The 23492-nt window shown below is 39.2% G+C and overlaps 1 protein-coding gene across 1 annotated transcript in view; it reads left to right on the top strand.

Moving 5' to 3' along the window:
- Positions 1-23492, top strand: part of IGFBP7 (insulin like growth factor binding protein 7) — a 71176-nt gene that overhangs the window by 43183 nt on the left and 4501 nt on the right. Inside the window, exons 2-3 of the mRNA XM_031942110.1 lie at positions 18997-19106; positions 22692-22808. Of these exons, the coding sequence (XP_031797970.1) occupies positions 18997-19106; positions 22692-22808 (227 nt within the window). The remainder of the gene's footprint in view (positions 1-18996; positions 19107-22691; positions 22809-23492) is intronic.

Here is a 23492-nt window from a genome sequence, read left to right as displayed (position 1 = left end):
ATGTCTAGTCTTCTATGGACTTCCCAGAATGGGGAGTGGGTCATAGTGGCCATTTAAGCCCCTGATGTTGCAATTTCTTCTTGTAATTCCACATCTGTCATCCAGATGGCCTTTCAGTTGGGCAACCCAGTTTTTATCTCCCATCACATGTTGTTATAAGGCTTCCTAGATAAGGTGGAAGTAGAGAGCCAAGTACTTGGATTCCAGAACTTTTTATTCCATCTCACTTTTGATTTCATGATGTGCAACAACACTGCTGCATCTTCACCAAGACAAGTTTCAACACTGGTCACCCAAAAAATAGGCAAAGTATTTTTAAGAATCTCAGATATCTCAGAGGATATGATTTCCTTTTGTGTCATCAATTGGGAAACACATTTTAAAACCTTTTGCCATTTCTTCCTTTCCATTTTTCCTCTTTTTTAAATTTCCATTAATTAAATTTAATATAATTAAAATTTTAATTTAATTTTTAGTTATTTAATTTTTAATTTTAATTTAATTTATACTTTTTCTTCATTTTACTAAAGAACTTCTTTTTCCTCTAGCAGGTCCATTTCACTTAATGTAATATTAGTTTAGTTAAATAGGAAAGGGTTGAAGTAGGAGGGAGGCTCACTCTGTTTTTTCCCCATTTCTGTATTATAATTCTTTATTTTGAAAGTTTTCTCCTTCAGGCCAGCCTGGGGCCTTGGAACTCCTGGGAAAATAAGCTTGTTCTGGTTTGCCCAAAGCAGACAGACCTTTATACTTGAGTTTTACCATCATCTGCTAATTACATAAAAAAAATAAACTTTACTTGCAGGCTCTTCCCTAACTCTCAGTAAAGAGGAAACACTACTAAACATAGGACATCAAATAATATTTCTAAAGGATTTGGCTGGTTATTAAAAGGATGGAGTTGGTAATATGGAGATATTGTTTCCCTCTGGAATTCCCCTTTTAAACTGTTTCTTCTGTCTCTGTTTTCAGAACTACAGGCTTTTAATGGCAATCACTTCCCCTCCCTTTCAGTGTGATGACAGATTTCATGGTTATGCATGTGTATTTTTTCAGGAGTCTCTTGCCTAGTAAATTTTTTATTTATCAACCCACATGTCTTTCTAACCTCCACAGAATATGAGTTTATTTTTCTTAATAGATGACTAGTGTCTGGATTCATCCTCTTGCCCCAGATCTCCCCCCTTAAAAATTAGGACAGGATTTCTTCTCTTGCTTTGTATCTCTGGATTTGGAGGGGGGATTGTTTGGTTGGGGGTTTTTTTGTGTCTCAGTCATGGACTATGGAACTAGAGATTCAGTCTGTGTGCATTGCTGATGGGTCATGCATGGGGAATTTTAGCCAGATCCATTTATAATGTTCTGGAATTCCATGGGAGGCAGCGTTCTAGCCGGAAGAGATTATTGGCCTCCAAATTCAAGGCCCTGGAGAATTCAGGAAATTGCTTTGTTCAAAAGTTCTTTCCTGGAACCTTCTCCACCAGCTTGTTATTTGTTCCACATATGTAAATGGGAATAATCCCACAAGGCTCTGTGCTGACCACCTGCCTTGACTGCTCTAGGGCTCCCAAATTATGGAGGGATGAAGTTGCAGTTCCAAGGACATGCAGAATGTTTGGGTATAAAACTGGTGTTTGGGGGGGGGGGGGTTCTCAGCCTGACTCCAATCTCCTAGCATATCACTATTTTTTAAAAAATAGGAAAAGAGCATTTTCATCAAGTAATTAGCAAAATACTGCGAGTTACACAGAGTAATATATATGATGTATATATACATACACATGTGTGTATTTATTGTGAATTACAGAATAATATATGTATATATACATATGTGTGTATATTTGTGCATACATTTACATCTGTGTATGTGCACACATAAATGTGTATATTTGTGTGTGTACATGTATATGTATACAGTTTTTAACTTCCAACCTGCCATCTTGCTTTGGAGTCATTAATTCAGTTCAGCAAATATTCATTAAGTATTCCTCCATATTAGACACTGAGCTAGGAACCTGGGATTACAAAGACAAAAATAAAATCTGTAAACAACTTTCTATTAGTATTTTGTTAAAGTTTATGTTATACACACAAACATATATACACACATACATACACATGTGTATGTATGCATACATATTTTCTCTTGTTCAAATTTAAATAGTTCAGATTTTCATCATTTTTTAATTTGATATTTTAATTTTTTAATTACTACTAATAAATTTTACATTAAAATTTAATATTCAATTGATTTGAAAAGAGAAACACGAGTTGAAATTGCTCACTGGACTATCCTGTAACCATTTTTTGTGCCTTTGTATTAATCCATCATGATCTTTATGATTTCTGAAATCCACGTCAGGAAGATCTGAGTTTTAAATCTGCCCTCAGATGCTTTTTAGCTGTTTGCCTCAATTTCTTCACCTATAAAATGGAGCACCTTCTTTCCGGGTTATTGTGAAGATTAGATGAGATAATAATTATAAAGTGAAAATAGTGGGTGCTTTATAAATGCTTATTCCCTTTGCATTCAAATGATTTTGTTGTTGTTGATCAACACAGATGCTTAGACTGCATTTTTACACTGAAATAGTTGTGCCATCCTTGGCTGTACTTGGCAAGTGTCTAGCCAAAGATTTCCTGTTTTGAAATATCCAAGCTGACCTGTACTAATGAATCAGAGAACATTTTGCAAGTCTAGTTTGGGGCCCTTTATCTTTTGACTGTAATGGACAGTTTTAATGTTTTTCTTTTTTTGTGTTGCTGGATTTTATTTGAATTTCTTAATTATGGCTGCTAATTTATGGGGGTTCATGATTTATGGTAAAAATGGTATCAGCAGCTGGACATTTTGTTGGTCCAGCTGAGTAGCTGAGTCAAGGACATAATGATTAAATGGCTAAAGGATGACCCATTTAAAATACACCCCCCAAAAAAAAAATAATGCTGGGTATTTATTTTTTTCTTTAAAAAAATAAAGGTCTTGATTCCTTTTGTTTTTAAATCCCATTCATTCCTGAGAATATTCCTTCCCTTAATTAGCTGTTCCAGTAAGCATTGTTGAATGAAATGAAAGGAAAGAGGAAAAAATTTAAGTAAAACTAATTAGCACAACAACCAAGCCTGATTATTTATGAAGTATTCCGTATCCAGTGCATACCTCTCAACAAAAGACTGGATGCACGTTTTCTCAGGAGAGTTTACTTTTAAATTTAATTCTATGTATTCTGTGTCCCATATGCCCTTTTTCAAAACTGGAGGAAGTTGGGAGAGTATTTTGATAGTGTGATTTAATGCCCAGAGGGCAGCTAGGTGGACCAGGCTTGGAGCAAGGAAAACTCATCTTCCCGAGTTCAAATGTGACCTCGGACACTAGCTGTGTGAGCCTGAGCAAATCATGTAACTCCATTTGCCTCAGTTTCCTCATTGGTAAAATGAACTTGAGTGACAGATTTGAGTGACAAACTATTGGTAAAATGAACTTGAGTGACAAACTTGAGTGGCAAACCATTGGTAAAATGAACTGGAGTGGCAAACCACTCCAGTATATTTGGCAAGAAAATCCCACAAAGGCTCACAGAGTCGGATAGAACTGAAACAATTGAACAACAATGCAAAGGATGTTGGAATGATAGTCAAAAGACTTGCTTCAAGAACTCTCTCTAGCACTTTCTAGCTGTATGGGCAAGCTCTCTGAACTTCTGTAACGTTGGAATAATAATTCAAGTAGCATTCTGACCATTTTTTCTCATGTTAGAATTGGATTACCCAGAATAAGATGGTTCTGTTGTCCGTCAAACTAATGACTTTAGATGGAGGAATTTCTAGGGAAGTTTGGACCCTTGTTTTTGACACACTTACTAGCTCTTCTATCTCGGGACAGAACAGCTTTCAATTAGGCACATCACAGCATACATATTTTTTTCTTGTCCACATTTAAATAATGCAGATTTTCATCATTTTTTAGTTTGATATATTTTTAAATTTTAAATTATAGTTCTACTAATAGTTTACATAAAAATTAAATAAACTAAAATTAAATAATTTTAAGAGAGAAATATGAGTTGAAGCTATTCACAGGACTGTCCTGTAACCATTCTTAGTGCCTTTGTATTAGTCCATCATGATCTTTATGATTGGAAGAGTCAGAAAGACCTTCGTTGTTATCTTTGTATTAGTCCATCTTGGTCTTTGTGGTTTCTTAAATCCATGTAGTTCAATAGCAACTCAGGAAGGCTTCCCTTCAAATCTGGCCTCGGGTACTTATTAACTCATAGGATTTGCTGTGAGGCCCCAAGAAGATGATGTATGTAAAGCATGTTGCAGTAATCACCCCAATCCGTCAAGGAAAAAAGCAATAAAAGACCACAAAATTCTGACCAATGCTTCTGTATCTATGGTCACTTCAGGGCACTAGAAGCATGGTCATGGTTCTTCCTTCCCCTTGGCAAAAAGAAACTGGAATGTAGATGCAGAGCAGAATGGATGTGACCAGACATTGCCAATGTGTTCATTTGTTTTATTTAACTGTGCTTTATTTCAAGGGAGGATTACATTGTGGAACAGGAGAGAGTCACTGGGAAGAAAACAGTGATGGAAAACTTATCCCCACCTCTGAGAAAACAAAATAATAATAATATTTTTTTAAATAAAGAATCTTGGGGCAGCTAGGTGGCACAGTGTAGATAGAGCACCAGCCCCAAAGTCAGGAGGACCTGAGTTCAAATCTGGTATCAGACAATTAACACTTCCTAGATGTGTGACCCTGGGCAAGTCACTTAACCCCCATTGCCTCAACAAAATAAATAAATAAATGAAAATTTTTAAAAAGAAAAAAAAAAGAATCTTACAGTCTACAGTCCTTTAAGCAGGATTCTTAATCTGGGTTCTACAAACTTGTTTCTTAACTATTTTGATAACTTCTGTTTTGTTATAATTGATTTCATTTGGATTTGAGTTTGAGCAACTGAAAACATTCTGACAAAGTGATATATAGATTTCATTAGACCACCATGAGAACTCATAATGCACACAAAAAAGTTAATAACCGCCATCCTAAAGCAATACAGGAATGTTGGGCTTTAATATTATTATTATTGATAACCTCAGACCTGTGTATATACATATTTCCCCAAAATCAGAAATTATAAGGGAGCTAAGTTCTAGGGGAATAGTCATCATAAAGTACTAAACCTCACATGTTTTGGGTCATTTGTTTTGGAATAAATCATATGGAAGTGAATTTTTAATTTACTAGTGCTTTCCCCAGGTCATTCTGACTCTTCCAAGATCCAGATGTGCAGCTGTAATGTGCCTCATTGAAAACTATTCTGACCCAAGAAGGAAGAGTTAGTAAGTATGTTAAAAAAAAAAAAAAAACAAGGGTCAAAAGCTTCCATATAAAGTCACTGGTTTGACCAACAACATAACCATCCTATTCTGAGCAATCCAGTTGTTTCATGAGAAAAATGTTCACAATAAAATAAAATTAAAATCCCATGTAAGAAGAAGACTACAACTGCTTGGGTGGTTGTCGTCCCAGCTTGTTTAATTTTAGCTCGTATAGCTTAGAAACCCCAACAGCTTGGCTGGAGTAGCATCTCCCCTGGGCATTCTTCAGCCCAGAGTGAATGATTTCTGCATGTTTCGTATTGCATGTCTAAACCACTCCACACATTCAGAATCTCAGGCTTAGAAAGGACCTCTGAGATAAGCCAACCCATCACTGAGCAGAAACCCCTCACAATAAACCCCATGTGTTGAAGCCTTTGTTTGAAGACCTCATAGGAAAAGGAAGCTTCACAAATTCTCCAAATTCTCTCCTTCCCTCCCACACCTTCCCCACCCTGGAGAAGGCAAGCAATTTGTTATCAATTATAAACATAAAGTCATTATAAACATAAAGTCATGGGAAACATATTTCTATATGTCATGTAACAAAAGATAACACTGACGAAACAAAAATGGCTAAAAATCAAGTTTTAAAAGTTTGATTCAATCTGCAGTTAAGAATTCATCGATTCTCCCTCTGGAGATAGATGGCAGTTTTCATCATGGGTCCTTTGGAATTGTCTTGGATCATTGTCTTGATTAAAGTAACTAAGTCTTTCACAGTTGATCATTATTGTAATATTGCTATTACTATGTAAGATGTTCTGGTTCTGCTCATTTCACTTTGCATCAGTTCATGGAAATCTTCCCGGGTTTTTCTGAAACCATTCTGCTTGTCCTTTTTTAATAGCACAATAATATTCCATTATAATCATAGACCACAACTTGTTCAACCATTCCCCAATTGATGGGTATCCCTTCAATTTCCAGTTCTTTGTCACTACCAAAAAAAAAACTGCTATAAATCTTTTTGTACAAACAGCTACTTTTCACTTCAGGACACACCTTGTTGTTATTCTGCTGCTATTGCTGTTTTTCAGTCATGTCCTCCTCCTCATTACCCCATTTGGGAATTTCTTGGCAGAGATACTAGAGCACTTTTTCCTTCTCCAGCTCATTTTATAGATGAAGAAACTGAGATTAAAAAAAAAAAAAAAAGCATGATTAAGGGACAGCTAGGTAGCACAGTGGATAGATCACTAGCCCTTAAGTCAGGAAGACCTGAATGTTCAAATCTGCCTCAGACACTTAACACTTCCTGGCTGTGTGACCCTGAGACACACTATTGGAACTCAAGAAGATGAGTCTTGACTTTAAGATGGCTCTGGGTCTAGCATTCTGTCCACTGTACCACCTAGCTGCCATCTATGATCACTTACCCTTTAGCAAATATACCTGGCATTTTTCCTTTTCCTTTTTCCCTTGCTCATAAGCCAATTGAGTGGTATATTTATTATTGCTCTTTCCTCAGTAAAACCTCCATTTGTGAATGGAGATGGCCAGTGATTCCCTAATTCTTTTAAGCTCCATGGGCTGACTACTCAGTTTTCTAAGTTTATTTCCTGCATCCACAGGACAAAGGATTGGTAGGGTCACAGCCTACAGCATCGTGTCCAATATCATGATCCTATTTCTAGAATACCCAAGACTCGTCTCTAATCAAGAAGTTAAGTTCTTTTTTTCCCCAATACTGCTGAAGATGGCTTCCCCAATCCACAGTCTCCCTCTCCTAGACTGCCTTAAGTAAACACTTGGTACTGTCTCTCTGTTTATACTTTAGGGATACGATACGCTAGAAAATGTTAGGCAATAGGACTAATGTCCCGTTAGGAAATTATAATTGGGAGAATTAATTAGAAAAATTCTGCAGAGTACAAATGAACAAAGGAAAGGGACTGGGGGTAAACAGTTCCCAGAACTGGTGAGTCTGTGACCATTACAAAGGGCTACAGAAAATAGCTAGAAGGCACAAGCTTATGAAGGCAAAAACACTGAGAAAGAACAGGAGAAACTCAGTTATGCCGTCTGATTAATGTCTGGGATGATCTGCCAAAAGCAGCAATAGAAACTGTAACCATGAATGTACTAAATAAAAATTAGACTGCAGCCTGAAGGGCAGAAATGTCATGTCGCCATGCTTGTGACATCGGCTGAGCTAAAACAGGCAAATTGTGCTTGCATTTTATTATCTCTTCCCAATTCCTCTTTTCCCTGTTCCTTCTCCTGCCCCAGCCCCAGCCCCATAGGCTTGGGGGGGGGGGGAGGTTGGAGGGGCAGAGTGTCAAGGTAATTAGAGTTAAGTGACTTTCTCAGGGTCACACAGCTGAGATCCCATTTGAATTCTGGTTTTCTTGACTCTGGGGCTGGTGCTCTATGCCCTGTCCCACCTAGCTGCCCCAACATAGCTTTCAGATAATGACCATTTTTGCATTTATTGAGCAATATTTCATATTGCTTAGGAGACAGGGAGTGCACATTTATTAAGTGCTTGCTATATATCAGGCACCATGCAAAGAATGGCAAAAAGACAGTCCCTGCCCTTGAAGAGCTCACAATCTAAAGGGACAGTAGTGAAAAGAGCCCCAAATCCAGAGGCAGGAAAGCTGGAGTTCCAATCCCAGCTCTAGCATACATTGGTCATGTGGCCATGGACAAATTATTTAACCATTCTTAATCGTAAAATGAGAATGATGATACTGGTTCTGCCTCCTGTGCAGCGTTGCTATGTCAAGCTTAAGCCTCCATAGAAATGTGAAATAGCGGTGGTCTATTCAAACAGGATACTGGTTGTGACTCTTTCCTGGAAGTATGATGGTCATGTCAGTGTCCACTCAAATATGATTGGAACATGATTGGCTTCAGAATTCTTATTGCATATCCCTGTGTAAATGGACAGTGTTAGATCTGGAAGAAACCTCAGGAACAAATCAACAACCACTGCTTAATTCCTCCCTTCAAATTGTAGATACTTATCTACCTGCAAGTATATATCTCCCCTCCTCTTTCCAGGAGAATATACCCTTTTGGAGGGCAGACGCTATTTCATCAACATTGTGTGCCCATTGTCACAAGTCCCCTGGCAAGTGACCATCCACCTTCTTCTTGAACACTGCCAGTAAGAGGGGGATGCACCGTGCCGGGGAGGGGGTAGTGATGCGCAGTGCTGGCAAGGGGGAATGTTCCACCTCATCACATAATCCATTCTGTTTTTTTCCAGACATTTCTAATGCTTCTTCTTTTCTATCAACCCCCAAGTCTTCTTCCCTAACCTCCAGTTCCTGATCCAGTTTGTCTCTGAAACCACACAGGATGAATCTAATCCCTTTTCCACATGGCAGCCTATCAGCTACTTGAATTGCCCTCACCACCCAAACTTCTCTCCTCCGGATTACCCACCCCCAGATCCCACAACTGTTTCTCATATAATCCTCATCTCAGTGACCTCCAGTTTGTCAGTGGGTGTGAAAGTACAGAGTTTGGCAGATTTTGAGGATGGTCTTGGTCCAGGGGAAACATTCACTCCCTTGTTCAGGACATGACGCTCATTAATGAAGCCCAAAATCCACTGGCTTTTGGAGTTCTGGCTTTGAGACAGGGAAGCTTTTGTGCTCTAAATACCTATTTTTAATGTGTCTTTCCAGCTATTTTCTTAATTCATTATTCTTAAAGGATAAACTTCATAAAGGGTCATAAGACACAGACAGCAACACTGCCATGGTGAACTTAATCTATAGGGTGTCTTGAAAGCTGTGATAGATCTTAAAATTACACCAAGACTTTTGAGAAACTCTGCAGGGATCCTCAAACTACGGCCTGTGGGCCAGATGCAGCAGCTGAGAACGTTTATCTCCCTCACCCAGGGCTATTAAGTTTCTTTATTTAAAGGCCCACAAAACAAAGTTTTTGTTTTTACTATAATCTGGCCCTCCAACAGTCTGAACTGGCCCCCTATTTAAAATGTTTGAGGACCCCTGCTTGTGTATTGAGCTGTCAATCAAGAAGCATTTCTTTAGCACTTACTTTGTGCTAAGTGCTAGGGATACCAAAAAGACCATAGTCCCTGCCCTCAAGAAGTTTACATTCTGATGAGAGACACAGGCTGTGTGCAGGATAAATAGGAGGATAAATAAATTCTTAGAAGAATTTGTGGGGAGGGAAAATAAAAGTTGAGTAGGAACAGGAAGAAAAGCTTCCTATGGAAGGTGGGATGGGAAGGAAGCCAGAAGACAAAGATGAAGTCTCATCTTTAATGGCATTTTAGTCTCATTAAAGGTATGGGGGACAGCATTGAGATGAAATGATACACACAGGCAACAGCAAAAAGCCATTGTTACTTGTAGAATGTGAAGTGTAAGAAGACCAGAAGGGAGAAGACAAATTATGTGAAGAGTTTTAAAAGTCAATTAAAGCATTTTTCCATTTGATCTTGTGGATGAAAGGAAGCTACTAGAGCATATTGAGTAGGGGTAGGGTAGGAGTAGGATAGGGACCTAATCAGACCTGCATTTTTCTAGAAAGATCATTATGATAACTTATGATTATTATGCTAACATACAATAGTATTATGATATAAGCGGAGGAAGGACCCCAGTAGAGAGAGACTTGAGAGAGCTCATAGGTCAGGTTTGAGATGAATAAGGCTACTAGGATACTTCTGAATAGAGAGAGAGGACACGCTTGGACATTTGGAGAGCTGTTATAAAGAGAGAAACAACAAGATTTGGCACCAGATTGGAGTGGGAAGGGGGAGAGTGTGAGCAAAAAAAACCAAAAAAACCCAAAAACTGTCCATAATCCAATTTAAACAATTCCTTATACACAATTCCTCAGTTGCTCTTTTTTGTGTATTAAAATGTTCTTAATGGACTGTTTGTAATGGGGGAAAAAGGGCATTTTTAAAAGTATCTTAAGATCTTATGCTATGGGATGAGTCACAGAATCTTAGAGGGACCTTTAAGAACATCTCACTTAGCTCTTTGTTCACATTATAGATGATAATAACCAACCTAGACAATCTAAGTGCAGTCAGCAAGTTACTGGGAGAACTTGATTTATTGGATTTTCCCAATCGGGCTCTCATTCCAGCACACCATGCTGGGCATCCCATTAGTCAGACTTAATTGCAAGAACTGTACTTTTTAATGTCTGTATCATACTTCTGCCCTGAAAATTCCACTCTAAAACCTGGTTTTAAGCAAGTAAATACCAATAAGCACATGGGAAAATATGCTCTTTAATTGGGTGGCCATTCAAGCAGTTAACCCAACTGCTGGCTCTCCCCACAGGCTTTGGACAGATCTGGAAATTAAATCCCACTTCGGCTGAATGACTTTTGCCTTACCATCAGTCGCTGCATGTTTCCTGGCCTTAGAGATTTGCTCGGGAACAATAGCAAATTTCTTCTTTGGACAAAAAATCTGGCAGTGTTTTTAATTCATTTCTCTGGAAGCTGACAAAACTCAGTATTCCTACAATTGCCTGTAAGAAACCTTCTTCTCTTCCCCCCAATCTTAAGTTAGTTGCAACTTTATTTGTTTTTCTAAAGAAGGAGAAATAATGCCTGAATCAACGTTGCAGAAAATTTGGGGCTTTGGGAATCTTAAGTGTTTCAAGCCCCAAGTTTTATTCAGGCTGGAAAGTCAGTGTGTTGTACAGGAAACACAATTCAGATCCAAAGGAGAGCAAAGGATTTAGAATAATAATCTAACTACCTTGTGATTCCTAAACAAGCCAGTTATTTAGAATAATCCTGAAATAAAGCATGGACACCTGCAGAGTATCCCCAAAGAGGCCTTAGGTGGCATGGAAAGGCCTCTAATTATAATTACATTATAATTAAAGAAGGGCCACCCTGGGGGCCCTGTAGCAAAGTCCCTGCCAAACCCTGGGGTTCAGCAGGGACAGCTCCAAGGAATTTCATTCTCCCCTTTCGTCTAGATAGCAATCCTGTTTTTTGTCTCCTCTCCCACAAAATCTGTTCTCAGAAAAAGGGTTTTATACCCCAGGGTGACTATAAGTAGAGGAAATATGAGGTGTGATCCTAAGAAGTCTGAGGGAAATTCCCCGGATTTATCTACTGAGTCATAAACCAGTTTTGATCTGAAAGTTCCTTATTATAGTGGATGAACTCCCCAATCTCCCCTGTGAAGTTCTTCCAGGAGAGGCAGAAGGCGCATAATAAAAGCACTGAGAATGAAAGCACTGGGAAATAATCGCATTTTAATGAAAGGAATAATAGATCTGTATTCAAATCCTGCCAATTTGCTTACTGGATATATATAACCTGAAATAAATCCTTTTGATCTTAGTGGACCACAGTTTCTTTATACTATAAATTCCTACAAAACCCATCCCTTACCAATTTATTTTTAGATACTGGCCATCCTGTACTTTATTATTTTTTATTTGTTTTTGTTTATTTTTATTGGTTCCTTATATTTTCGTTTATTATTTTTTTATTCTTCTTTATTTTTTTGCTTCCCTGTATCTTCTCTCTGCTCTGATCCTTCCCATCCCTCTCCACCAGATTCATTTTCCTTCAAACACTTTAGTCGTGCCGCTGCCCTGTTCAAACCGACACTACGTCAATGCTATTTATCATTGCTAAACAGCAGAGGTAGTTTGGAACTAGATCCACTAAACTGCCAAGGTGCTTAATATATGCTTGCAGTTCATTGTTGCGTCTTCTACCTTTCACCTTCCAGTCTCCTTACACCCACCTTCCTCACCCCCATCTACTTTAGGATCCAATCCAGTGGCGGTGACCCCTGGCTGGTCCCACAAAAGACCCTCCCATCCCTCAGCTCTCTCTGAATAGTCCCCCCATCCCTGGAGTGTTTTGTCTCCTCGTCTGGCTTTCCTGGATTGCTTCAAGTCTCAGTGAAAATCCTACCCTCTCCAGGAAGCCTTTCCCAATCCCCTTTCATTCTGGTTCCTTCCCTTTGTTAATTGTCTCCAATTTATCTTTTATAGCTTATTTGTCTACTTTTCTCTCTGTCCCTAGCATTTAATCTAGCACATAGTAGGCATCTAGTAATGATTATTGAACAATAGTTTTCTTCCCTATCAAATTGAACATAGTATCTAATTCTTAGAATGTCCCTGTGCTTTATCAGAAGTTTTAGAACTTATTTTGATTTTACTGTAATTTTATGTAAATATAAATTCTAATGAATTCCAGGTGCACTAAAATTATTTCTGTTCCAAGATCTTCCTCTTCTCATGACATTTGTAGAGTATATTTTCCAACTTGGTGATATGATGAGCCTCCCATATGAGTCTCCCATAATCTATAAGCCAGGACTTTCCCTGCATGTGGCAATACCTGTTGAATAAATAACAACCACCCGTAATCCTCTGCAAAATATACTTCATTAAACTAATGTCACTTTTCCAAAAAAAAACTTTGTTTTAAGGGTCCATTAAAATTTTTTCAATAACCTCCAAAGCCTACTATGAGCTTCTCTTTTTCATTTCTTTTTTGCCTGAGCCTAGGGGCTATCAGATAAAATCCCCAAGTCTAGTTACAGCTGTTGAGTCCACCCTACCTATGGGAGTTCTTTCAGTGACCTCCCTTGGCAGATGGCTCTATTCCTTAATTAACCTTACTGTTAGCATTTCCCCTTATTTAATGTCAGGAAGTTTCCACTTGTTTCATCCCCTTCCCCCCTTGATCATAATGCTTTCCTACTATTCTTCTCTCATTTTTGTACTTTTGTCTGGTGTTTTTCCCCTAAATGTGTTATCAGAATTAAATCTAAATTCGAGGATTTTTGCCAATTTGTCTGGGCTCCATATCACCTTATGTCATGTCTTTGTACCATTTCATAGAAAGATTCCCAAAGTTGTAAGGGATCATCCAGTCTGATCCCCACTTGTACGTGACTCTCACCAAGTGGCCACTTAGTTTGGAGACTTTGAGTGACGGCAATTCTCCTACCAGTATAGCAGCTCTGGACATCATGGACGGCACTGGTTGTTGGGAAGTTTCCTTTGCATTTGGTGAAATCTCTTTCCCTGTAACTTTTATTTGTTGGTCCAAATTCTGCTATCCTGGGTCAAGCAAAACAGGTCCCATCTGACTTTACTTTTTGAAGATAAGTCTAAGCCCAATTGGGTAGTAAGAGTAGAGGACCTCGAGTTGCCCTGGGTAAATTGATAAAGGAAATAGCACACTTATAGGTAACTGAGAATTGATTATTTGAAAGTAAAACCTTTATAATTAGATCTGGTGGGGATTTCCTAACCCTGTCAATAGAATGACATTAATTAATCCAGGCCCTGACCTATCTCAGTTTCACCCCTGTAAATGAAAAAGTGGGAATTTAGGTGTGTTTTTTTTCCTCAGTGATGTGCTAAAAACATAAATGCATCACAATTGAGCTGCACTTTAAATCTTATAAAAAATATAGTATCTATCTCTTAGAATTACCCCTGTGCTTTATCAGAAATTTAAAAGTACTTATTTTAATGGTATCTTCTCTAATGTAATTTTACATAAATGTGAATTCTAATGTTTCCAGGGTTTTCTAACTTTGTGATAATGTGTTATAAACTGAGGCTGAAATCATCAAATAGTTGTTCCCTTTTTATTTTCTTACTGAGGGATTTCTCTTAATAATAAAAAATGATTGATTTTCTTAACTATCTTTTTTGGTGCAGATGGTTTATGTCCCCAGTAGAATTGAAGTCTTTGAAGGCAGAGACTGTTTGCTTTTTGCCTTTATATCTTTAGTGTCAAGATTTCTTAATATTTCTTGAGTTTCTGACTTGTTGAATTTCAACAATCATATGAAATTTTTCATAAAAATAATCAAATGGAATGAGCTCTTGACTTGTGTACTACTTACACTATCTTCCTGACCTTAGAATGTCCCACAGCTTCCTTGATCCTATTTTCTCATCTATAATATGAGTCACCATGTAAAGAAATGTTCCAATTTACTCATAATGAAATGCAAATTAAGGACCTTCAAGTTTGAAAATCTCACATCCATCAGATTGGCAAAGTTCATTAACTACAAAGATGAAAATGTTATGAGAGTGGGAAGACAGGCACACTGATGAAGACTGCTGGTGAAGAAATGAATTCATCTATTCTCGAAAATAATTTGAAACTGTACTAGAGAATTCACTCAACTGGGATTTGGACCTTTTGATCCAGAAATATCACTTTTCTTGCTTAATTCCAATTTGATTTCCAGAAGAGTTATATCTTCTGCCTTATTTCTTCCCTAGCTTTCTTCACTGATAGAGCATTGCCTCAGTTGCACAGACCTGTTAAAGACCTTACATTAACAAAACCGAGGTCTCCCACTGTTCTGGGACCATCTCCAGTCATCCTGATCTGTGTCTGACCACTGGATCCAGAGGGCTCTGGAGGGGACTTTACCCTGCCCTCCTTCACTAAAATCCAGTTCATTTGCATGTCATAGCATCCCCTTTCCCATGTCAAGGTCTTCTTGGAGAATAAAGTTGGAAGCCTATTTTCCCATAACCTCTCCAACATTGAATTTTCCCATCTTTTACAATTTTGACAAATTAATAGGTATTTCAATGTATATTTTCCTTATTATTGATTATTTAAGAACATTTTTCATACAAATGTAATAGCTTATATTTTTGAAATTTTTCATGTTCCCTTTGAATTTTGGGGGGGGGGAGAATAAGCTTTACTTATATATTTCTCTAAATTACTTATAGATTTTAGGTATCTTGTATCAGAGCTAATGAATGCAAAGATTGCTTCCCCTCCCCCAGCCTCCATATTTTCTTATTCTAACTTCGCTGATTTTGTCCATAAAGATGTTTGATTTTATATAATAGAGCTTATATATTTTATCTTTTGAAATATTCTTTAATGCCTTGTCTGATGGTGAATCTCTTACTAGCCATATTTATGAAAGATTAAAAACAAGAAATTATTTTCCTAATTTTTTAATGATATGTATAGATAATATCCATTTATCCTAGTTCCAACAAGCTTCTCTCAAGTTTTCCCATAAATATATAGGAAATTTCTTCTCCCGGCAATTTGTGTTCTTATATTTATGGACCATTAGGATATATATTGTTTAATTAATTCTATATCTTGCTTATCTAGTTTGTTCCAATCATCCCTTTTGTATTTCTTTGTTACTGTTCGTTGTTGAATTGCTTCAGTCACACCTGACTCTTTGTGACCCATTTGGTGTTTTCTTGACAAAGATAACTGCCATCCCCTTCTCTGGCTCATTTTACAGATGCAGAAACCGAGGCAAGCAGGTTTGTTCAGGGTCACATAGCTAGTAAGTATCTAAGACCAGTTTTAAACTCACTCAGTAAGATGCATCTTTCCTAATTTCAGGCCAGACACTCTGTCCACCGCAGCACCTACCTGCCTCTGTTTCTTAACTAGTATAAAAAAATTTCATCTTGCTTTATAATATGACTATATCTTCTTATATGTTAAACATATTAATATTTGTTGATATAATTTGAAATCTAGCAGCATTGAGTCCTATTTTTTTTCCAGTATTTCCCTTGAGATTCTTGACCTATTGTTCCTCCGACTAAAATTTGTCACTGTCTATAAAAGGCTTTTCCCTGTGATAGTTTGATACAGCACCAAATTTGGAAGTTACTTCAGGTAGTGTTATTTTCATTACACTGGGGTGCCTGGTCATGAATAATGAATATTTCTCCAGTTATTCAAATCTGCCTTTATTTCTGTAGTGATTTACAGTTTGCCCTATTTGTGTACCAACTGCTAGGGATTAAAGCCTCCCTTCCATTTAACTAATTAATATCAATTAGTTTTTATAAAATCTATTTTACATAATATATATTATACATTATAATATATATTATGTAATATAATATATAAATGTAGCACAAACATAGGTATAAACATCCCCTCCACCCAAGAGCATCTTCCATGCTATCTCACTCCCTGAGGAGAGTGAGTTTAGACTTAGTTTTTCCCACTAAATTCACAGCCAAATTCAGGATAGCCATTGCAAAAATCCACATCCTCACCTACATCTGGGGCTGACACTTAAGCCTAACTTGGACCACTTGACCTTCTGGAGCCTGAAGGTCACAGATCCCATCCATCTTTTTTAGGAAAACAGCAAAGGATAGATTATATTCATGGGGCCAGAACCAAGAACTTTCCCTTCACCTTTTAAATGCCCCCCAATTCTAGCTCCATGGTCAAAGATATTCCTGTTCATTGTATAGTTAGCAGATGTCTGTGTCCTCCAGGTTGGAGAGAAAGGTACCTCCTTTAAATAGCCTCCTATCCATATAAAAGTGGTACCTTTTGTGTAGTTTGCATGAGATAAACTACATGATTTTTTTTTTAATTACAAAGTGGCTTTCTTCTCTGTGAACCTATAAGATGTCTATCTAATAAAAAAAGGCTGGCTTCTAGCCTCTTGCTGTGGCCGTAATAATTGAAGGCTGATAGAGTATTAAAGTGATTTCATAGGCTAGCAAATTTTAAGCGCTTATTTGAAAGATTATTGTTAGTCGGCTAACTCCCAGTTCTCATGATAATGTCTTGAACTCTCTGTAGCTTTGGGATGTGAAAGGGACTTGTGTTCCCAAGCCCCTCTAAACTGTATAACACTGATGTATTCTTTCCCAAACAATCCCTGAATATCCCCTGAGCATTGAGTCCCCTTGCCAACTCCCCATGTGGGAAGGACAGAGCAGCATGGGGTACGGAGAGAGATTGAGGGGGGTCAATTCAAAGGAAAATGACAATGTCCTTGTGGTCTCTAGGGCGGTTTTGGTGGGACCTGAAACGGAGCCCACAGCCCAGCCCTTTGCTGTGAGTGTTTAGTTCAGCCCCAGCTAGGAAATGTCTGAGACAGAAATATATACAAACAAACCACTGCGTATACCAAGTCCATCAGTGTTTTATCAAAGAAAGGGTAAGATTTCCCCAGCCTCCGAGCCAAGATGAATTTCCTATTCTGACCTAAGTTTAGAGGGGAGGAAGCATGAAAAATATTTGGAGATTTTGAAACGCCGGTCCTTCTGCTTACTCCTGGGGAGGGAAAGCAAAATAAGTAACCCTGGGGTATAAGAAAAGGGGGCTCCTCTGGGAAAATCTTATATGTCATGGCCATTTCCTTTCTAGTTCAAGAAATTAACAGTATACTCGAAATAGCACATTGCAAAAGAGAGAACTTCTTGTTCCCTAACGGCTGATGGTGCCAGATAACTTTCCAAGTCTCGGGGGATAGACATCTGTCTTCCCTTTTCCCGCCGGGCTTCTGAAGCAAGTTCATGTTTCTCGTTCATGGAGTTGGCCAGTACTTTGGCCTGCTTCCCTCCCAGTATTGGACATCTCCTTGCCAAGATCCCCAGCGAGGCGGAGATCCATAATTTAGAAGGAATGCTGCTGTTCAAGCACTTGGCTCCTTGAGTTGCCTTCCAACTAATGGGACCCGTCCCAAGCTTCCAGTTCTGCTCCTTCACAAAGGTCAAGGGAAAAAGCCTGAAGAGAAGGATATCATTTCAGAGGTCATTGTGTTATTCCAGGACAGTTGGGATGAGCTGAAGTGGGAGGAAGGCTTGGGTGGGAGGCTAAGGAACATGGGATAGTAGTTCTTCTTAATAAAGGAGTGCCCAGATCAACAGGAGAGGCACCTGGGTAGTCCCATAGAGTTCCAGGTCCAGGGGGAGTCCAAGTCCGGCCTCGGACGCTTACTAGTTGTGTGATCCTGGGCTAGTCACTTAACCCTGTTTATCTCAGTGTCCTTATCTATAAAGTGATCTAGAGAAAAAAATAGGAAGCCACCCCAATATCTTTGTCAAGAAAATCCACAAGGGACACAAATGAAAATGATTCAGCAGCAAAATTACCAGAGAACATCTCATCATTTGAAGAACTCTGTTTCGTTGTTGGAAATGCTTATCATCAGTAGAGATGTTTTCCGGGGTGTGGGCTCTGCATTCACTCACTCTCCCTTGCAAAATATTCCCTAGTTTCCAGCCCTCAGCCTGTGTGGAGAGGGGATGCTCCTGACAATCTCCCTGCAAATGCCTCAGAGATTTCAGCCTGAGATAATGGCTGAAATAGCCCAGTTGGGATTTGGCTGAACCATCAGAGGCTAGCTGTCTCTTTCTCTGAGACCTGGGGCAACCCTACTCCCCAAAAGCCTTCCCATGGGACAGAGGCTCGGCTCTCTCCTTCCCCTCTGACACTAACCCAGCTCTGAGGGGACCAGAACTTTTCCAGACCCCCTTTGGATTAAAGCTCATTTGTTCAAAGGAATTCTCTTCCCTAGAGGCTGTGTTGATTGATTGAAGTATTTAGCATACTGATAGAAAGGAAGCTGATCATTTTAAAATGACAGTTTGGAGGATTTAAATGGGCATCATATTTTGAAACAGCAAAATTACCAATTATCAGTTTCAGCCTAATGCTTCATTTGCCTTCCCAGAATACCCCACCCAAGCTTGCCGATGTGGAGGGAGAGGTAAAATTTGTTAAAAAGCGTTTGACAAAGGGAAGAGCTTAATTGCGTGCCAATCAAATATTTTATTCTACAGAATTGGCTGCTGCTGACTACTGTTTGAGAGGTTCATGATTTTTCTTTTCCCCTCTCACAGGTCCTTCCATTGTGACACCCCCTAAGGACATCTGGAACGTCACTGGAGCCCAAGTATATTTAAGTTGTGAAGTTATCGGAATTCCAACCCCAGTTCTCATCTGGAATAAGGTCGGTAGCATGGAATTCTGCATAACGTCCTAAATTTACGTTTTTGCATTTCATTATGCATTTCATAAGCTAAAATTAAACTTTTGTGCCCATTTTTTGTTATTCCCCCAAGATGAATAATGTCCGGGTCAACTTTCCCCCAAAATTTCTAAGATGGGCTTTTTTATCATCTGGAAACATTCCCTACCCCTTTCCACCCTTGGTGCTGTTGCATTGATCCTGGGGTCTCATGGCAGTGAGCTGCATTGTTCAGGGACCAGCACCTCTGGTTGGGAGGGTTTGCTGAGCCCTTCTCAGAGCTGCTCCTCCACCTCTGGTGTCCACCGGACTATGATGGCTGCAAGAAGGTGACCAGCAGTCACACCCTAGGAAGCCTATCTTTTGGTAAACAGGTAAGCCAGTCTGAGGGTGACCAAAGGGCCACAAACCCCTCAGTGAGTTAGCGGGGTTCTACCCAAAGCATATAAAGACTTCCTTGGGGGGACTGGTTGTCATGAAGGGGGATGAAGCAGGCTTTGTGGAACACATAGTTAGACCCCATGGTATCCCAGGCCATGGCCAGGCATCCTGGCTTTTGTCTTGCCGCAGGACTTTAGTAGCTCTGGAAGAGAGACTGAGGCTAACAGCTTTGTGCACCTCTTCCTCACTTAAATGCAGTCCACACGGGTCAAAACATCGCTCCGTGACATCATCGGTCCACTTCAAAAACAAAAACAGCACAATTGCTATTCCAGACCCACAGATTATACCACGAATCCCAGCCAATCTTCTCAAAGACCAGGACCCTTGGTCAACAGGGAGGTTGGCCAAGGGAACACGCATAAATCAGCATAAACCTGTTACTGCAGCTGGAAAAAAGTTCTTCAGAGAATATCCCACCATTATCCTCTTATTTCAGAGAGTAACACAGTATGGCCAGACTCTTTGGTGAAGTTCCTGGTGGATTCCTTCTGTCACAGTTTACTTTGTCCAGACCAGCGGCATCTGGAACTTTGGTTTCTTGTTTCTTTCTGTATTTTTAAGTGGCTTTAATAACACAAAGGGTGAAAACATGGAAGAGGGAGAGGGGTAGCAGAAATGTAGCCCACAGTTTCTTCTTCTGGGCCTTGAAGTGAATATTGGTACTGCTGCTTAGATGCTGAGTTGAACAATATTATCAGGATAATTAATATTAATTCCTTATTTTAAAAAAAATGCAACCTAACAGCTGCATTTCTGCTTATAATTTCTGGTAGTTGCATTAGCCCTGAGCCATGTGTTAAATAAATCACTCCTGCAAGAGATGAGAATTCTGGTACCTCCCACTCCCTGTCAGTCCCACTTACCCCCTTCCAACTGAGCCTGCCATACATAAAGCAGGGAGGGAAACAGGCTGTTCTCTTGGGGTATATGGGTACAGACCCCAGTGGCAGCAACTGGCCAGGACAATAGAGAGCCAAAGGTGGAATCGGTTTGAATCCCAGACTCTGAATCTTTCTATACTCATCATCTTTAGTCCTTTCCAATTCTAAATCTATGATCTTGCCAATCCTATTCTAAGACCGTTAAGAGCTGAAAAGGATCATAAACTATCATTTCATCCCACTCCTTTATTTTACTGATGAAGAAACTGGGATATAAATGACTTAAACCCAGTTTAGTTCCAGCTAATGTGTAAGCTTCTCTCTGGGCAATGATTATGTATGTAGTCTTTGCTAGCCTGGGGTCCATCAAGAACCAAGGGTAGAGGGGCAGTTAGGTGGCACAGTGAGTAGAGCACCAGCCCTGAAGTTAGGAGGATCTGAGTTCAAATCTGACCTCAGACACTTAACACTTCCCAGCTGTGTGACCCTGGGCAAGTCACTTAGCCCCAATTGCCTCCTCAGAAAAAAAAAAAAAAAAAAAAAAAAGAACCAAGGATAGAGAGCTCTAGGGGACAAATCCCAGAACCTAGAAGAACCAACTTCAAATTCCAGCCTCAGACCTTACTAGCTATATGAGCCTGGGCAGTCCCTTAACCCTCATCTGTAAAATCAGCTAGAGAAGAAAATGACACATCACGTTGTCTTTGTGAAGGAAGTCCCAAAATCACATTGTCTTTGCAAGGAAAATCACAAAGAGTCAGACACAATGGAATATCAACAACTATATTGTCCATTTGTGAACCCCTCGGAACTCTCATTTCATAAATCTAGACTTAAAGTTTCTTAGAATATACTTTGATATGAGAACTTAAATTGAGATAATTTTACCCTCAACTCTGGCATATCAGAAGGGATACAGAGAGTAAAGAAACATCCTCAGACATTCACTGCAGTTAGCTTTTCTTCTTGCATCAAGTTATTGTGGGATTTGGGAGCCTTCAAATTCCCTGCAGGGATAAGGTTCCATTTCACCATCATTACTAGCATACACTTTTTAAAAAAATACTCTGAAACCAGTGAGCCCAAGGAACTTATTAATCCCCCGGCAGCCTCCTGAATCCATCACTGCTTCTAGCATCTAGGACAACAGTGCCCCAGAGCCACTTTTCCCTCTCTTTTTCAACATAATGCCAGGCAGTGGCATCTGATGAGAATTTGTGGCTTGCCAGAGGACAGCCTTGGAAGATTGCAAACTTCCTTATAGAGCATCTCACTTCACCAAAAAGTTACTGATGAGCTTGTTTTTGATGAGAAGTGACTTTTGGACAACCCTTTTTTATAGATTTCTCTCCCTCCCTTCCCCTTTTTTTCTTTAAAGCTTAATCCTTGTTTCAGGTTATGGGTCATTTCCAGCCTAAAGGTACCTATAGCTCACCTTGCCAAATTGCCCTGGAAGCTACTTTTTCATGTCTTCAGCTTTTTCCACTTGCCTCTTAAAAGGTCTGAGATGTACAGAAGTACATCATGTGTCCTTCAGCCAGCACCGGCTTCTAACTTACTTAAATCTATAGACATTACTCTTCTGTTTAAAAAAAATAATAACTGGTAAAGTAGTCTCTGAAATTCTTTCTTTTTCTACCCTTCTCCTCTTGGACCATAGATCATGCCAGGAGGAGAAGGAAGCAGCCAGCTCTGTTGTTAATAGAGGAAAAATGATGGCAAGATAGAAAAGTCTATTGGTCCCTGGACTCGGGAAAAGTGACAAGCCTTGGATGAAGCTGGGCTTGTAATGAGCTGAATTTGGACCTTAGGTGGACGTGTGGTCACAAAGACCGAGTCAGAATGATGGACAGAGCAGGCTGCTTAGTTCTCAGGCCTTGGATGGGCTGAACCTGTTCCCCCTTAACTGAGGGAACTTACTTGGAAGATAGGAGGATATTAGGAAATGGGCTAAGGTAGAGGGGAGCTAGAAGTCAGTAGGAATATATTATGATGATCTTCATTCTCCCCGACTTCCTACCTTTAGAGGAAACAGTAATTTCTGGGGAGAAAAGGAATGAAAAGACATTTGTGTTAGTTTTTTTTGCTCTACGGTAACCAAAAAGAATACTGGGAAGGTTAAGTAATAATCCAACCAGAAAATCCAACACATGATCTGTGTAATTCTAGGAATGTGAACACTTCAAAGTGAAAACCTCATTAATTGCAGAGATCTGAGTTCCTGACTTTTCCCTCTTCCCAGGTAAAAAGAGGTCACTATGGAGTTCAAAGAACAGAACTCCTCCCTGGAGACCGTGACAACCTGGCCATCCAAACTCGAGGTGGCCCAGAAAAGCATGAAGTGACAGGCTGGGTTCTGGTGAGTACTTGATATAAAAATTTAATTCCTTAAGATCAAGAGAAAATAGAAGGGAGCAGCTTGTGGTACATGGATAGATTAATGACCCTGAGAAAATCACTTACTAGCTCTGTGCCTCAGTTTCATGACCTGTAAAATGGGGATAATAATAGCTCCTACCTCCCAGAGTTGCTGTGAGGATCCAATAACAATTTTTAATTACTTAGCACTGTACCTGGCAAATAGTAACAATTTTTATCTGAAGAACAAAGTCTAAGGTATTCTCACAGTTCTTTTGAATGGCCTTGATGTGGATCATCCATGGAGTAACCTAGAGTTCACAGCACCTGGGTTCTAGAATGTGCCCATCTTTGCCACTTTTATAATCGTAGCCAATCGCTTCATTTTCTTTAATTCAGATTCCCTTATATAACTTAAGATGAGATCATTTTTAAGGTTCTTTGAACCTCTAACATTCTGTGGTTGATTAGAAAGTTAATGTTCCAGAAGGAAGCACAGCAAGGTAAAGGTTTTGCTTAAATGCTTGGAAATAAATACATTTTTAAAAGCTATGCCATTTTAAGATTTTAAGCGTTCAGAGATCCTGCATATAACCAGTACATTCAAGATCTCACTAACAGGAATACTCCCTCCAGTGGGTACAAATCCCAACCCGTCCCCTGCTTTCTCATCTTGTGCCACTTG

This window comes from Sarcophilus harrisii, chromosome 6 (genome assembly GCF_902635505.1).
Source record: "Sarcophilus harrisii chromosome 6, mSarHar1.11, whole genome shotgun sequence".
Classification (NCBI taxonomy): domain Eukaryota; kingdom Metazoa; phylum Chordata; class Mammalia; order Dasyuromorphia; family Dasyuridae; genus Sarcophilus; species Sarcophilus harrisii.
Note: the sequence above shows the minus strand (reverse complement) of the source record. Positions and strands in the feature narration are given on the sequence as shown.